Genomic DNA, 16,829 nt, shown 5'->3' on the forward strand with positions numbered 1-16,829 from the left:
TGATTCTTGCTCTGATTTGTATTATGATTAATACCCAGTCTTTTCCCCAGACTGAAACTCAAGGCAGCGTACACTAATTAAAACGTCACCGATAATAAAACACAGAAAGCTAGAAACCTATAAAAGATTGTTGCAATTAAACTCTAAAAGAACGAAAACGTCACCACTGAAGCCCTTTCCCTTAAAAAGGAATGCAGCAGCCTTCACCTGCTGGCGGAAGCACAACAAGGAGGGAGCCTCTAGCTTCTCTAGGGAGGGACTTCCAAAGTCTGGGTGCAACCACCAAAAAGGCCCTCTCCCACATCCCCACCAAGAGTGCCTGAAAGGTAGCAGGACTAAGGGAAGGGCCTCCCCTAAAGATCTCAGAGCCTGGGCAGGTTTGTAGGGGAGAATACAGCCCTGCAGATAGCCAGGGCCTAAGTTTTTCCCAGTCTCCATTTCCTTTCCCTTTCCCTGTGGTGTACCTAGCATCTGGTTCTAGGTTAGGGGTCACTAAGGATGGCAGAGAAATTAAAGTGTTTGGGGTTGTAGTGGTTGTTTTGCATTTAATGAGAAACTAGCAAATTCACACTTCTCAGTCCCATACACAAGCCGAAACACTTTCACTATCCTCAAAATTCGCATTTTTGTTCTTCTACCAACCAACGTGTAAACAAACGCGTATGTTAGGGGGAAAGTCTGCAAAAAAGGGGCTATACATTAGAGAAAGTAGCATGCAAACATATGTTATGACTGCTCATTCTTTGCAAAGTGCTGCAGACATGGAAGACGGTGCTTTTCATCCATTCTAAAATGAGCTCCCCCAGCCTGCCCCCGCTGATTCACTACTAAACTTCTTTTGAAATAGCTTGAATTGTTTCAAATTACTCTTATTTGCATCATGCCTTTGGTAATCCGCCCTGGAGATCTTTAACCTTAAGAGGCGAGGTACAAAAGATTACAAATAAATATCAAAATCTGCTTTCAAATCACAGTTCCCAAAGCCTTAGCCTTAACCACAGTTTGTTTGGCCCAATGCAAGTGCAATGCTAAACAGTTATGCATAAACAACAAGATTCCATCCACATGAGAGACGGAAAGGATGAAAAATACAGGTGAGCAACCTGTTCCTAGTCTCTCTGTCACAATCTGCAGATCAAGAACACTCTGTCTGACTCTGCACTGGGTCACTGAGTTCTAAATACATAATAAAGAATAGATTTCTTAGTCTTTTGAGTTGCCATAAGACTTTTTGTTGTTTTTGCTAGAACGGACTAGCACAGCTACCCCTCTAGACATAAACAGATGGGCTGAAACCTAGACCTAGGACACAATCAGATGGAGATAAACCTGACCGAGACCCTCTTAAGAATATTAGGGGTAGGAAAAATGAACACAATACTTTAGCTGCAGCTCATTCATTTTCGGCTTTGTTTTCTTGTTATAAAAAAGCGTGCCTAGACATTCCATTGTTGCACCCATAACCTAAGTTCAAGGTGGCATTTAGCTCCTAGCTTTCGTATCTCAGTTTTTACACTGCATGGGACTTACTGCATTGGATCAGGAAGGCATATTGGCAGGTAAAACAGCACAGATCTCATCTGAAAATTCCAGTGTTTCAGGTAGCAGAACTAAGTAAGTATTTAATTCTCTGTCATCCATGGGGTTTTTAAAAATTGAATTTATTTAGCCGAAACTAAACTAAACACAATACGAAACAGAAAATGCATATAGCAATAAGTCCAGTGCACTATACAGGATCCATCACAACCTCCATCACAACCTCCTCAAAGATTAAAAAGTTCTAGGGATCATGTCACATACATGAAAGTTCCCAAATATCCATGACTGGCATTGTTGTGTGTTGGCCCGGTGCATATGTAATAAAGCTCTGCCAGGTGGCGTAAAATTATTGTGGGTTCTCTTTTCCCTGCACAAACCGGGTTTTACGTGTAATTTGCTCTGCTATTGCTAAACTCCAAATCCTTTTATACCACGCAAGTAAGTTTAGGTTTAGGGAATCCAAAAATTTCTGCTGTTGAGGGACGGTTTGTCTAGCCGCAGTTAACAAATGTGAAATCCAGTCCTTAGACTTGATATCCTTATGACCCTTAAACAAAGAAATAAAAAATAATTCTGGAGTAAATTCAATATTATCACTTGTAATGTTAATCAGTTCCTTATGCACATCAGACAAGTGCTTTCAGTGCGGTATACCCTCCTGAACCCAGGGCTAATCATGGAGGTCAAATGAGCCAATTGCACAGGTATTAGGCTTGTCATACTACATACTAAACAAAAAAAAGCTCAACAATTTTGCTTTCCCAAAACTTTTCCATCTGAATTTTCACTTTTCAAAATATGGCAACCCTAACAGATATCCTACATAACTGGTGTATGATTTTTACTGCAATCTCTTTAATTTTAGCAAAAACTGTCTTCACATGGTTGCTTGACCACAATTGTCTCAATTCTGTCTTTAATTACATAACCCAGATCTTTTTCCCATGTTTTTCACACAAGAAAGCGGTCCCATTTGGATGTTTTCATAAAAAGATAAAACAATCCCTTTTCCCACTCAGATGGTGCAATAATGCTGGATGCAGGATAGAGGTGTATGGGGCTGGGGGTCACAGGGGCCAAAACCCATTACTATTTCAGCTGCAGGGTTCCAGTCTCCAGTGTACTTTCAGCATGAAAGGAGGTGAGTCAACCACCAAGGATTGGCTCCTGAGGTTACTCTGGAGAAGGCGCGCAGGAAGAACAATGAGGAGCTCTGTGCTCCAAAGCTAAGCATTTGCAAACAAGGTGCTTCATTTTCAAGAGAATAGTGTTCAAGTCCTATTGTGTACAACAGAAGTTCAAGGAAAACACAACTTAAGTCACTCCAAAAGAAGTGACTGAAACACTCTAAATCCAATTGCCCATCTACATGCACAAAAAATAGATCTAGCCGAAAGACGACACAAAGAAATCTGCATTGATTGTTGCAATGCATCCCTAATTATTATTATTGTATAGCCTTAGAAGGTTGGAATCAAATAATCATAGAAATATCCTGTTGTATAATCACAGAAGGTTGCGCGGCTGTGACTATCATGGAGGGACTGCACTTCTGAATTTGCCACTACTCTACTACGATGCAGGATCATCCTTTGGAAGGGAAGTACAGTCGTACCTCAGAAGTTGGACGGAATCCGTTCCCGAAGTCTGTTCAACTTCCAAAACATTCAGAAATGGAAACGCGGCTTCTGATTGGCTGCAGGAAGCTCCTGCAGCCAATCAGAAGCCGCAGAAGAGTTCAGGTGCCAAAGAACGTTCGCAAACCGGAACAATCACTTCCGGGTTTGCAGCGTTTGGGAGCCAAAACATCCGACTTGCAAGGCGTTCAGGATCCAAGGTACAACTGTAATGAGGCAGGTAGGGAGACTAAAAGTCTGGGACTTTCAGAGAAAAAATGATTTCTTCCTTATCCTGCCATTTTGGTCAAGATATCTCTATTCCATCACCAGCTTCCTGGTGGGACAACAGAGACACTTTCAACTTGCAAACTGCCTTGAGAACAACAGATGGAGATGAAATGTTTAGCTATTTTGGGAGTCAGATGCGCAGAGATAAAGATGGGAAGGGAACTGAACTTCTGCCTGCTTTTTGTAGAATCCAGCTGCCCGTCCCAACCGCTGCCAACTTACTGGGTGGCCGTGAGCCAAGAATTCACCTCTCAAGCCTCAGTTTCCTGATCTGCATAATTAAAATAATAATTCACTCCTGCAGGGCTGGAGCAGTAATGAGATGGTGAAATAGGGTTATAAGGAACTAATTCTGTGTAATAACTAATTTTTTAACAGCTGTAAAGGGGGGGGGCATTATCTAAACTAAGCAAAAGTTAATGTTTATAGAGCTTTCCCCCTTAATCAAGCCGTTTTTATGAGATGCCAAACAGATCCTGCTAGGAAGAAAATTGAATACTAGGAGGTTAAGGTCTGATTGTTCTTGGAAAAGGCCCATGGCTGACAAGCCAGCAAATTGGGTTAAAATTAACTATGGTTCATGGCAAACACAGAAATCCATTTTCACTATGCTAACGAAGCTGGCTTCACAAACCACTTTAAATGTTGTTGCTGTTGTTGTTTTTAAAAAAGCTAAACAGGCCCAAGCTATTTTCTTTCCGCATTCAGTCTAAAACCACAAATAATCTAATCACACAGGATTGTTGTATCCCCCTTGATTAATGGACCCCTTGATTAATGGACACGACTAAGTTAGGTTCGTTAATTTCAACCTGTCTGCTTCAAGTATTCAGCTGAATGCAAGGCTTACTCTGCAAAGGCTAGAGCAGCTCACAATAACTGAAGCACAAAATATAGGTTTAAACAAACAAATTCACATCCACGCCGTACATTTGAACCACATTTAATGCACATTTACACACACACAGTAATTTTGGGAACTGTAGTTTACCCTTAACAGAGCTTCAATTGCCGGCACTCTCAATAAACTACAGCTTGCCCGCCATCTCCCTCTAAAACCCCAGGCCTAGAAGATTCCTGGGCCATGTGCTCAGTCCAGATAATTTAAAGGTGGAATCCAAATCGTCTGCCAAAAGCTCCCTACATCTCGATTGTGGGGTCACTGCAGTCTGCAGGAGAATGTCTCTCTCAAGTTCGAAAGATCTCAGGAGGCAACGCACCACAGTGACTTGGGAGCAGAGCTTTAAAAATTTTATCTGTTGTCTTTTCTGTGTTATTTGTTAGCTGTTTTTATTATATTTTGGACACTGCACTGAGACACAATACTGCTACTAAAAATAGCAAGACCAAGACAGGAAGTTAAGCTATGGAACTCACTCCCACAGTGACGGCCATGAATTTGGATGGCTTTAAAGGTGGCTCAGACAAATTCATGGAGGACAAGGTTGCGTGCCAAGGACCCCCAAGACACCCCTGGATAAAAACAGGTTCACACATCATTTTTGTTTTGGTTTTTAGCATAATTTTGGCCACAACTTTATTGAATTACAGTAAGTGAGTGGTTACTTAGGCATTGGTTAGCGACTATCTGTTCCCACTTGGAGGTAGGGACAGAACTGGCAACCACACCCGTGCAGAAGTCAGTAAGGGTAAGCAATTTTGGGGACAGAATAAAGCTGGGTGCCAGGCTCACACCTCTCCCCAAATGCTCCCTGGGGCTCTTGCGTGGCCCTAGCCCTTTGTCAGGGATACGGACAAAAGCATGGCAAGCCCCTGGATTCCTTTAATGGAATACCGTTGCAGCAGCAGCATTGGAGGGGCAGGCACAGCCAACCACATCCCCTCCACCAAGCCAAAAATTAACCAATGCCTAACCACAACCTTAGGGACGCGGGTGGCGCTGTGGGTTAAACCACAGAGCCTAGGACTTGCTGATCAGAAGGTTGGCGGTTTGAATCCCTGTGATGGGGTGAGCTCCCGTTGCTCGGTCCCTGCTCCTGCCAACCTAGCAGTTCGAAAGCACGTCAAAGTGCAAGTAGATAAATAGGTACCGCTCTGGCGGGAAGGTAAACGGCATTTCCGTGCCCTGCTCTGGTTCGCCAGAAGCGGCTTAGTCATGCTGGCCACATGACCCAGAAGCTGTACACTGGCTCCCTTGGCCAATAAAGCGAGATGAGCGCCGCAACCCCAGAGTCGGTCACGACTGGACCTAATGGTCAGGGGTCCCTTTACCTTTACCTTTAACCACAACTTTACAAGTTGTGACAATTTGCTACGCAGCAGGCCAAACCCCAATGGCACCAGCCAATCAGCCAAATGGTAAAATTCCTAGCAGGCCCCTGCTCCAAAGTAGACGACCCCATGACAGGCATAGCAAACAAGCCCTAAATAAAGGGAGGGTGGGAAGGTAATCCCATGTGTGCAGTGAAAAGAGGAAGCTCAACGCTGCGCACAGGGACCTATATAGCACCCCCATCAATCAAATAAAATTGCAACTGTCAATTTTCCCCAGCAACATTGGAGGTGCCCATTCAAATCCGTGGCCATCCAAACTAACCCGCCCAGCAAACAGGGGATGTCATGGTTGCTCCCACCGCAACACATGCTCTCCATGAAGGAGAACGTGCTCTATCAACAGCTACTAGCCAGGATGGCTGGAGGCAGGAACGACTCTGAATACTAACTGCTGGAAGCCATAGGAGGCTAGACAGCTCTTGTACTCGGATCCTGATTTGCAGGTTTCCCACAGCCATCTGGTTAGCCACTGTGAGAACAGGATGCTAGACTAGATGGGTCCTGGCCTCATCCAGCAGGCTCTTCTATATTCTTATTCCAAATTGAAATGCCACATTCCCAGAGTGGTTTAACAATCAATCCCTCTTACCAGGGAACTCTGGGAACTGTAGATCTACAAGGGGAATAAAGGCCTCCTAACAACCGCTCAAAAAAACGAAGATCATGGCCACTGGTCCCATCACCTCCTGGCAAATAGAAGGGGAAGAAATGGAGGCAGTGAGAGATTTTACTTTCTTGGGCTCCATGATCACTGCAGATGATGACAGCAGTCACAAAATTAAAAGACGCCTGCTTCTTGGGAGAAAAGCAATGACAAACCTAGACAGCAACTTAAAAAGCAGAGACATCACCTTGCCAACAAAGGTCCGTATAGTTAAAACCATGGTTTTCCCAGTAGTGATGTATGGACGTGAGAGCTAGACCATAAAGAAGGCTGATCGCCGAAGAGTTGATGCTTTTGAATTATGGTGCTGGAGGAGACTCTTGAGAGTCCCATGGACTACAAGAAGATCAAACCTATCCATTCTGAAGGAAATCAGCCCTGAGTGCTCACTGGAAGGACAGATCGTGAAGCGGAGGCTCCAATACTTTGGCCATCTCATGAGAAGAGAAAACTCCCTGGAAAAGACCCTGATGTTGGGAAAGATGGAGGGCACAAGGAGAAGGGGATGACAGAGGATGAGATGGTTGGATAGTGTTCTCAAAGCTGCCAGCATGAGTTTGACCAAACTGCAGGAGGCAGTGGAAGACAGGAGTGCCTGGCGTGCTCTGGTCCATGGGGTCACGAAGAGTCGGACACGACTAAACGACTAAACAAACAGCTGCTCGGCACCCATAACAAACGACAGTTCTCAAGGTCCTTTTGAGAAAACCATGACAGTTTAAAGTGCTACGATGCTGCTTTAAATGAATAGTGCAGGTGGGCCCTAAAACATAAACATGATGAGGGAGAATAAGCAAGAATCCTGTTTGATCTTGGAAAGCTATTAGCATTTCCACGCAAACTCCCTTCATCCAAACAGCCCCAGGGGCACGGAGAAAAACACTTGGATATCCAGACAGCTGATGCAACACAACACATTGTTGACACAAGGTTACAATGACATATTCAGCCTGGCCATGAAATTTAGATAACCAGAACACTTCTGGGAATAACTGGGTTTAAAAAAAAAAAAATACCCATCAATGTCGATATAAGGAGAAATCGTAATGCAGGGGACTGTAATGAGCTTTTGTTTTTCTTTGGGTTTTAAAAGGCTGCCATTGTGTCTGCTTTTATTTGTGGGGTGGGAGGTAAATAAAAGCCATGTGACACGTAATAACTGTGGGAAGTTATCTGCCTGAAAGTAAATCCTCGGACAGATAAGCTTTCAATTTCTGCTAGCAGAACGGGGTGTGTAGGTCTGAGCGGAGAACAAAGAAATAAAGAGGGCACAAGCAGGGGTCTGGCGATCCACCCTTCTAAATACAGGAGGCTATGGGAAGGGTTGTGGCTCAGCAGTGGAACATTTGCTTCCTGGTTCGATCCTCATTGTCTCGATAGGAGAACCATGTCCAAAATCCTGGACAAGTGCTGCCAGTCAGTGAAGGCAGTACTGAGGTAGGTGGATCTACCTCAGTGGATCCAGTGGATCTATTTTGGGAGGGGCCACAGCTCAGTGGAAAAGCATCTGATTTGCCTGCAGAAGGTCCCAGATTCAATCCCCAGCATCTCCAGCTAGGACTGGGAATGTGCCCTCTGAAACCTTGGAGAGTCATGGCCTGGCAGTGCAGACCAGGCACAAGGAATCTTTGGCTCTCCCAACGTTTCTGAACTACAACTCCCATCATCCCTACGCATCAGCCGTGCTTGCTGGAGCTGATGGGAGTTGCAGTCCAGCAACACCTGGAGGTAAAAGGTAAAGGGTCCATTAGGTCCAGTCGTGACCGACTCTGGGGTTGCAGCGCTCATCTCGCTTTATTGGCCGAGGGAGCCGGCGTACAGCTTCCGGGACATGTGGCCAGCATAACTAAGCTGCTTCTGGTGAACCAGAGCAGTGCACGGAAACGCTGTTTACCTTCCCGCCAGAGTGGTACCTATTTATCTACTTGCACTTTGACATGCTTTCGAACTGCTAGGTTGGCAGAAGCTGGGACAGAGCAACGGGAGCTCACCCCATCATGGGGATTCGAACCGCCGACCTTCTGATCAGCAAGTCCTAGGCTCTGTGGTTTAACCCACAGCGCCACCCACGTCCCGTAAATCTGGAGGAGATGGAGGCAAATTCATGGTGTGCTAGATGGACTAAGGCAGCTTCTTCCCATGTTCCTAGTTATCCAGCCACCCTACTTCTTGATTTTGCTGCCTACCTGGGACTGCAAAAATGGTAGGTGGGGTTGTGAAGCCTCTAGCAAGCTGGATCCCCAAGGCTCTTGGACAATGCTGATCTTGCAGAGGGAAAGAATGCTCCAAGAGTGCCAGTCTTGGACAATTGATGGAGGGGGCTCATGCCTGCTCCCCCACTGACTGCCACCCCTAACTGACCTTGTCTTTGTAGCCTTATGAGGGTCTGGGGTGGGTGGTCAAATACACCATGGTTAAGGAAGTGGGCTAGATTCACACAGAATGCCAAGCCATAGTTAAGGCAAGCCAAGGTTTGCAAGCCAACAGCAACAAACTATGGATTTAAGCTACGCTTTGTTGCCAATAAACAAACCACAGTTAAGCCACTGGGAAAGGTTCACACATAATGCTAAGCCATTGTTTAATAAACCACGGTTGGGTATGCTGTGATGGCTTACAATTCAAGAGCCCATGGGAAGGCTTAACTGTGGTTTGTTTATTGGCAACAAAGCACAGCTTAAATCCATAGTTTGTTGCTGTTGGCTTGCAAACCTTGGTTTACGCAGAAGAAGAAAAATCAGAGAGCTTTAGAATAATGATCTATAAAACCACACAATTTTTTAAAAAACCATATAATGTTTTAAAACCAGAAAACCATACACGTAATAATTTAAAATCAGGCTGGAGTCTGTTCTATATTCCACCATCATCTGTGTCACAGTAGATGGGAATATGGGAGAGGGCCTTTTCCACTGAAGTGCCCCTGTGGAACTTCCTGCCCCAGGAGATTTCACTGAGCGGCATTTAAAATGACAAGTGAAAACTTCTCTGTTGCAGAGCATCTTTGGCCTGAATACCTTCTGAACCGCTATCCCCTCTGCTATTGGAAGTGAGTTGTTGCTGTCCTTTCAATCTGGCTACATGTCACTATTCTTTACAGGACTATTTTAAAAATAAAGTATGCAACAAAAACAGGAACCCCCAAAAGGAAGTGAAAGCAGAAGCAAAAATTGAAAACCATTTGATTGCCGTAGGCAAATGAAATAAGATAGCATAAGAAATAGAAGAGAGGTAGCTCCTATATATTTTGAATCAGTTTTCAGAATTTCTCTGAAGGAAGTCCAGCAGGAGTTGTGTTGGATCAATAAACCTCTTTACGGTCTACTCTATAGTTCACAGTGGGGGTCACTTCTGCTTCCAGTTTCTGTTTTTATATATATATATAAAAGATCTGTGAAACTAGGTAGAAAGAAGGAATATAAATGCAAACCAGTCCAACATGTGGACGCACGCCATCAACAAAAGGCCAATTTTTTTTTTAATGGGAAGAGCCAAATAAGCACAATTTGGATAAAGTCTGGGAACGCCTTTAAGGAAGCATAACTGTGCTCTGAATGCTCCTTTTCTGTATCGCCTAAAAATAGTGGTTGCCATTTCTGAAAACGGATCCGGCAGCCTGTTAGAAATGCAAGTAACTCTTTGATTTCAGCACGGATAAGAAGAGTCTTTCCACAAGGATGTTCTAACTCTTCTCCTTTCTAACACTTCGTACAAGTCCAGCACCCTTCCTCCCAAAACAAAACACAAGTCCTCTAATTCACTGGGGGAGGGGGGACTACACATTCCTCCAATACAGGGCCGGAGAGAACAATTTTTTTCTGAGGGAGGGCCACCTTCCCTTCTCAACAATCTTCCAGTGGCCACATCCCAGTGGTGGTGGGTGGGGCCGGAACCAAAAGTGGACAAAGAAAAATTGTAAATTTTACCTTTTACAGTGGGGTAGTTTCTACACACACACACACACACACATTCCCCTCTGTCCTTCCAGCAGGCAAGCAAGAGGCATGATCAGAATTCAAGGGCAAAGTCCAGCCAGGCAAGAAGCCTCAAGGAAGGCACAAAGCAAGGCGACAGGTGGCTGTGGACGGATGTGGAGAGTCCAGGGGGCCAGATGGAGAGGTTGGGAGGGCCATATTGGGGCCCAGGGACCGGAAGCTCCCCACCCATGCTCTGCCCTGGCTGTTTTTAACAGTTCATACAGAATAGGGTGAGGCACCAGCCAGCAAACCATGGGTCCACAATTGAGGTATAGTGAATCAGGCACAGACTTGAGAGATCAGGGACCAAAATCCCACTCAGCTGCGAAACTCGCTGGGTGACCTTGGAAGCTGCTGCTCACTGTCTTTCAGCCTGACCTACCATGCAGGGTTGTTGTGTGAGTAAAATGGAGGCAGGGGGTGAAGAAGTCTGCACACCACATTGGAGGAAAGGGAGATCCAAATGTCATAATGAAAATATAGGCTTTTTAAGCTCATTCCCCAGAACAGCAAGACAGGCCTTCGGAACTCAGCTGCTCAGTACCATTTCCCTGTGTCTTGTTCATGAGACAGACAGAGAGAGAGAGAGAGAGAATATCATAGAATTGTATAGTTGGAAGGGTCCCGAGTGTCATCTAGTCCAACCCCCTGCAAGGCAGGAATCCCATGCTGTGTTAACGATACAGAAGAGGAGGTTAAGGAGTCCCTTGGCTGCATCTCAGCTTGGGTGGAGGTAGCCAAGGCATAGAACCATGTGTTTTAAGGGGATGGGTCAGAGGCAGATCATCTGTTCTGCTTGCAGAAGGTCCCAGGATCAGGACTGGGAGGAAGGCCTGACTGAAGTCCCAGAGAGCTGCTGCCAATCAGTGTAGACAATAATGGGCTAGATGGACCAACCGTCTGACATGGTGTTAGGCAGCTTCCCATGTGGAAAGGGCCCTAGCTCAGTGCTAGAACACCTCCCTTGCATGCAAAAGGTTCCAGGTTCAATCCATGCCATCTCCAGTTATGTTCTCAAGCTGCAAACCCTGAACAACTGCTGCCTGTCAGTGCTGAGCTAGGTGGATCCACAGTCAGACATGAAATAAGGCGGCTTCCTATGTTCTTTTGTGCATGTTTTGGAGCGGGGGTGGGGGGGTTGTACCTTGGGATCAGAGGTTACGGTGGAGGCCAGATGAAAAATCTCTATCAGTGTTTCCCAATCCTGGGTCTCCAGCTGTTTTTGGACTACAATTCACATCATCCCAGACAACTGGTCCTGCTAGTTAGGGATGATGGGAGTTGTAGTCCAACAATAGCTGGAGACTACAGTGGTACCTCGGGTTAAGAACTTAAATTCGTTCCGCAGGTCCGTTCTTAACCTGAAACTGTTCTTAACCTGAAGCACCATTTTAGCTAATGGGGCCTCCCACTGCCGCCGCTGCGCCACCGTCACACGATTTCTGTTCTCATCCTGAAGCAAAGTTCTTAACCCGAGGTACTATTTCTGGGTTAGCAGAGTCTGTAACCCGAAGCGTCTGTAACCTGAAGCGTCTGTAACCTGAGATACCACTGTATTTGGTACCCAGAAACCTATCACTACTCTCTGGCCTAAAGTGATCAAACACGCAACCTGCACCTGTTTATTATGAGGTATGCAACTTGATGCATTTGAGAGATTTCATGTTCAGAGGAATGTGGTATTATCCTCTTACACACCTTCCCCTGTGGTAAATCATTCAAAGAGGGTCTGGTTTGGTTTTGTTTTTTTTAATTTAAACTCTTTTATCCTGTTCTTCGGCTGGGGAAGGGAGGTTCCCAGAACAGCTTACCAATGTCAGTGATAAAAACGGTCCCCACCCTTAGGGCTTACAACCAAAAACACAACACAAAAGGAAAAGGGATTTGGAGGGAAGAGGAGAAAGGGAAAATCAAAAGCAAAAAAAGACTTGTTTTCTCTAAAAGCTCTCAGTATGAGATGCCGGCTGCCATCCCAGGTTTGCAAACAGGCAAAACAATAAGATGTTTGCACAATCAAAATCCAGAAATTGCTACCCCAGGGCTTTTTTCTCCTGCTCACATGCATAAGCAACAGCAAGGTGTGTCAGACCCACTCCTGAGACAACTGTCTTAAGTTAAATCACAGGTGCGTTTCTCTTGTTCCCAGGGGGGACGTGCCAATTAAGCTGCACCAGAACTTAAGATAAGAATTAAACCTCTGGTTTGGATGGATCTCAGAAAGAGTAACCTGTGACAAAAAGGTGAAAGGCACTGTACACAGCTACTCGCCTATGGCGATGCAGAACTGCCATCAGGTGACCATGAAAGGAGGTCTTGCAAAAGTTGGATATCTTTCTTTCATTCCTTCCATCGACCATAAACAAACAAAAAGGGCTGTGTCACAATGTTGGACTAGTTAACTAATTTGCAAAGCTAACCTGAGTTGCACCAATTCCTTGCCATTTTTTCCAGAGCAAAAAGCAACAGTGGCAACCCGAATCCCAGTCTGACGCTTTTAAACTTTTGGGAGGGAGAAGGCTGCAAGATGAGCCAAAAAAATAAATAATAAAAATGACAGTGTGGTCCAAGGTTGCCCAAAACTGGCCTCCTGCCCGAGCAGCGGCTGAGAAGCTGCTGCAGCGCTCCGTTCCCCGCACTGCATTGTTTGCATCTGACACGGAACGATTCCAAAGAAGAAATATTTACAGTTCGATTCCCACCAGTTACGCGTGTGATACAACAACCAGCAACCACCCTTGCAACTGGACCCGCGAGTCACCTGAGTCGCAAACCTCCCCCCGCCACAAAAAAAGCAAAGAGAGAGATCGCCTAAGAGCCAGGAAGCCCAGAGCCCCTGATCCATTTGAGGAGGGGGATGCGGAGTATGATGGTGGGGAGAGGAAGAGGCAGGGCGAACTGAAGGGCGCCCACTACCCAATTTAAAACCGCGCGTGGCTCAAAGGCGGCGGGGAACGAAGGAACATTGGACTGAGAACTGCGTGCATTCCAACCAGACAGCGCCGCGCAAAGAGGAGGGGGGGCATAACAAAAGCTCCTTTTGCAAAGAGGGGGTGGAGTGGAGGATGTTGCAAAGAAAACGCAAGGACCTGGAAGCAGAGCGCGCGCCCCCTCCCCGCTCCAAATTCCGCGCGATGCTGGCTGGCTGGCTGGCTTGCCAAATCGGGGGGAGCCTTGCGAGACAAGGCGATGGAGGAGTGCCAGAAGGTGGCCCCAAAGGTGCCCGCTCACCTGTCCGTACACCTTCATGGACTCCTGCTGCTGGGCGGCGGCGGCGTTGGCGCTCCGCTTGCTCCGCAGCATCTCGCCCGGCGGCGGCTGCCTGACTGTGCCATCGGGACTGCTCGCCCGCAGCACCTCGAAGCCCCGGTCCTGGGCTCGGGATGTGAAAGCGGCGTGCAGCCGCAAGGTCCTGCCGGCGGACTCGGCCGGCCGGAGGCTGCAAGCGGAGAGCAGGAGGAGGAGGAGAGCGAGACGCGGCGGCGGCATCGCCAGCCGGGCGGCCGTTTCCCGGAGCGGAGAGCGCGGCTCCCCGGCGCGGCTTCTCCCTGTCGCCATGTTCGCTGCCTCCGCGCTCCGCCGGCTTGGCGAGCTGCAAAGTGGGGCGCCGCCGCCAGGACAGAATGTGCAATAGGATTGCAAAGCCGGGAAACCCGGTGGCGGCGGGGAAGGAGGGGTGGCGAGGGAGCAACAGCAGCGAGCAGATTCAGGCCAGCTGCAGGCAGCTCGGCTCCGGCGCGCGCCAAGGGCCCGGGGCTGCACGCGCCGCTTCCCGGGGCATTGCAACCCTTCCTTGCCTTTTGCGCGGTGCGGGGCAAAGCAGCGAGCGCGCGCGTGCGTGGCGAAATTATCCGCTTGGCTGTTGTTGTTGTTGTTTGTATTTGCATTCGCAGCCTCCGGCTTGCACCAGCCGGCCACGGTGTGCGGGTGCAAGTCACGTGTCATCCCCCACCCCCACAAAACACACGCACGCTTTTCTCCATAATCTTCTTTGCCTGCTCCTGGCTTTGACCTCCCAGAAGTACAGCAGCAGGACCTTCAAAGCGAAAGGGCTTTCGCGAATTAAAAAAAAAAAGTCAATAACATCGCCTTTATTTGTTGCGCCCCGCGCAGAAATGTTTTCTTTGCAAGCGCAAAAAGAAGAACGTGAAGCCTTGGAAAGGTTCCTCCGGGTTCCCTGCGGTGTGTTTTTGTGCGTGCACGTGTGTGTTTCAAAGCACCTTTAGAGCTTTACAGAAGAGCCCATGGTCTCATGTGACAAGCGCTTTTCTGAAGCTACGCAGGGGTATAAATGAAGGCAGCGGCCTGATCCAGCCAGCTCTTCTTCCTTTACTTTCTTATGTTGTAAAACGAAAGCGGGTAAGCTCAGTATACTAAATATGCTGGAGCTGGAAGATGCCTCTGTTTTGCTGTAGAGTTATGTTTACTTATTCAATATCTGTATCTATTTACTTACTGCATTTATATCCCACCTTTTCAGTAAGGAACTCATAGTAATGCGTGCGCAGATCTACCTATTCATTTCATCCCTTTGAGATAATTTAGGCAGAGAGAGGCAGCTACTGGCCCAAGTACACCTGGTCAGCTACACAGCCCAGTGGGGATTCAAACCCTGTTCTCCCAAGTCCTAGTCTGGCACTCTAACTACTACACCACACTGGCCCTCTTAAGTAGTGAGGAGGAGCACTCATGGGAAAGGTGGTGATCTGACTACACATAGATCACAGGGGTGGCTAACCTGTGACTATAGCTTCCATCATGCCTGACCATTGGACGTGCAAGCTGGGGCTGATGGGATTTGGAGTCCAGGCACATCTAGCTAACCATAGGTTAGCCACCCTGGTATAAAATGACGTTCTGCTACTGTGTGCTTAGTGTTTCCATTTCCTTTAGAGGTGGTTCACACATACCTGATCACCGCTTCTCCCATCTTCCTTGCTCCATCTTTTCAGTTTTCACTGGTGCTGCAGCATCCAGTTCCCTTGGACCGTTCGCCAGGCTCCTAAATTGCCACATTCCATAGCTGGTTCCTTCCCCCCCATGTGCTTAGAATCTTGGGGGAGCATTCCATGATGTCACAACTGCTCAGCCAATGCGGTTTCCCGTATACAAGAGGCAGGCAACAGGGGACTGTTAATCTCGTTTGTCAACACAAGACACTCTGTAAAGATTTATCTGATGTTCTAATGCAGGGGCTGCCCACTTATTTAGACTGCTGGGCACATTTGGATTTTTGAGCCAGTGCCATGGGCACACACACACACTTCTTGATGTCTCCTCCACCACCGAATCACACATTGCTTTCCCAAGGGATCTGGAGAGCACTGAAAAGCACATGGAAGTGAAAGAGGCAAGTGGGAATGAGCATCATTCTTCCAAGTTCCTACTTCCATTCTCTTATGTTATTTTTCAGGAAGAAGGTAACCACCCTCACTTCATGACCAAAGGGGCAGTGGCTGGCAGGGAGATACGGATAACACCAAGGTTGCTGGTTCGATCCCTGTAAGGGACAGCTAAATATTCCTGCACTGTGGAGGGTTGGACTAGATGAGGCATCCCCAAACTTGGCCCTCCAGATGTTTTGGGACTACAACTCCCATCATCCCTGACCACTGGTCCTGTCAGCTAGGGATGATGGAGGGCTGAGTTTGCCTATGCCTGCCTTAAATCCTAAAGCAGTGTTTCCCAAACTTAGGTCTCCAGCTGTTTTTGGACTACAACTCCCATCATCCCTAGCTAACAGGACCAGTGGTTGGGGATGATGGGAAATGTAGTCCGGAAACATTTGGAGGGCCAAATTTGGGGGTGACTGGACTAGATGGTCCTCAGGGTCCCTTACAACTCTACAATTCTATGATTCTATGTACCCCAGAGGCAGACCTCAAGGTCACCGTTACACCCATAAGTGCCACATAGGTGACCCCTGTCCTAATGGGTGGTTTGGTTGATGCTACAAGAACAGGACCAGAGCCAGAGTGGGAGAAGGCAGTGTGGTGTAGTGGTTAGAGTGTTGGGCTAGGACCTGGGGGACTAGTTTGAATCCCTGCTCAGATACGAAGCTTACAGGGTGACCTTGGACCAATCACAGTATCTCTGCTTAACCTAGGGTTGTTGTGGGGATAAAATGGGGAGGTGGAGAACTGTGTGTTCCCCCTCTGTTGCCTCCTTGGAAGGAAGATGGGATTTAAATGGAAAAAGTAAATAAATCCAGCAAACATTCCCAGGATCCTTTGGGTGGCCCAAACTCTTGTCAAACACATCCTGCCATGCCTCTTTCTCCTGACATTTGCATGAGCCAGGTCAGACCTTCTGCGGGATGATATATGATAATATATGGCCAATTCTCCCCTGACAACGGGAAGATGGATTTTCTGACCTTTGAGGTCTTTTCCTCCGTCTCTGGGCTTTGTATGATAAATGGCTAGAATGAAGCACTCGGCTTCTCCT

The 16,829-nt window shown here is 47.1% G+C and overlaps 1 protein-coding gene across 2 annotated transcripts in view; it reads right to left on the reverse strand.

The window, feature by feature from the left end:
• The window catches only part of SORL1 (sortilin related receptor 1), a 114,692-nt gene extending 99,378 nt beyond the window's left edge, over positions 1 to 15,314 (reverse strand). The window contains exon 1 of one of the 2 annotated variants that reach the window (XM_082200926.1): positions 15,293 to 15,314. Coding sequence is in view for 1 of the 2 variants with exons in the window: in XM_082200925.1 (XP_082057051.1) it covers positions 13,614 to 14,327 (714 nt within the window). In the remaining variant the exon portion in view is untranslated. Of the gene's footprint in view, positions 1 to 13,613; positions 14,343 to 15,292 lie in introns of those variants that run through there. The other variant, XM_082200925.1, reaches the window with a different exon arrangement.
• Between the last annotated feature and the right edge of the window lie 1,515 nt (positions 15,315 to 16,829).

The sequence above is a fragment of the Podarcis vaucheri genome (genome assembly GCF_965113315.1).
Source record: "Podarcis vaucheri genome assembly, chromosome: 15".
NCBI lineage: Eukaryota > Metazoa > Chordata > Lepidosauria > Squamata > Lacertidae > Podarcis > Podarcis vaucheri.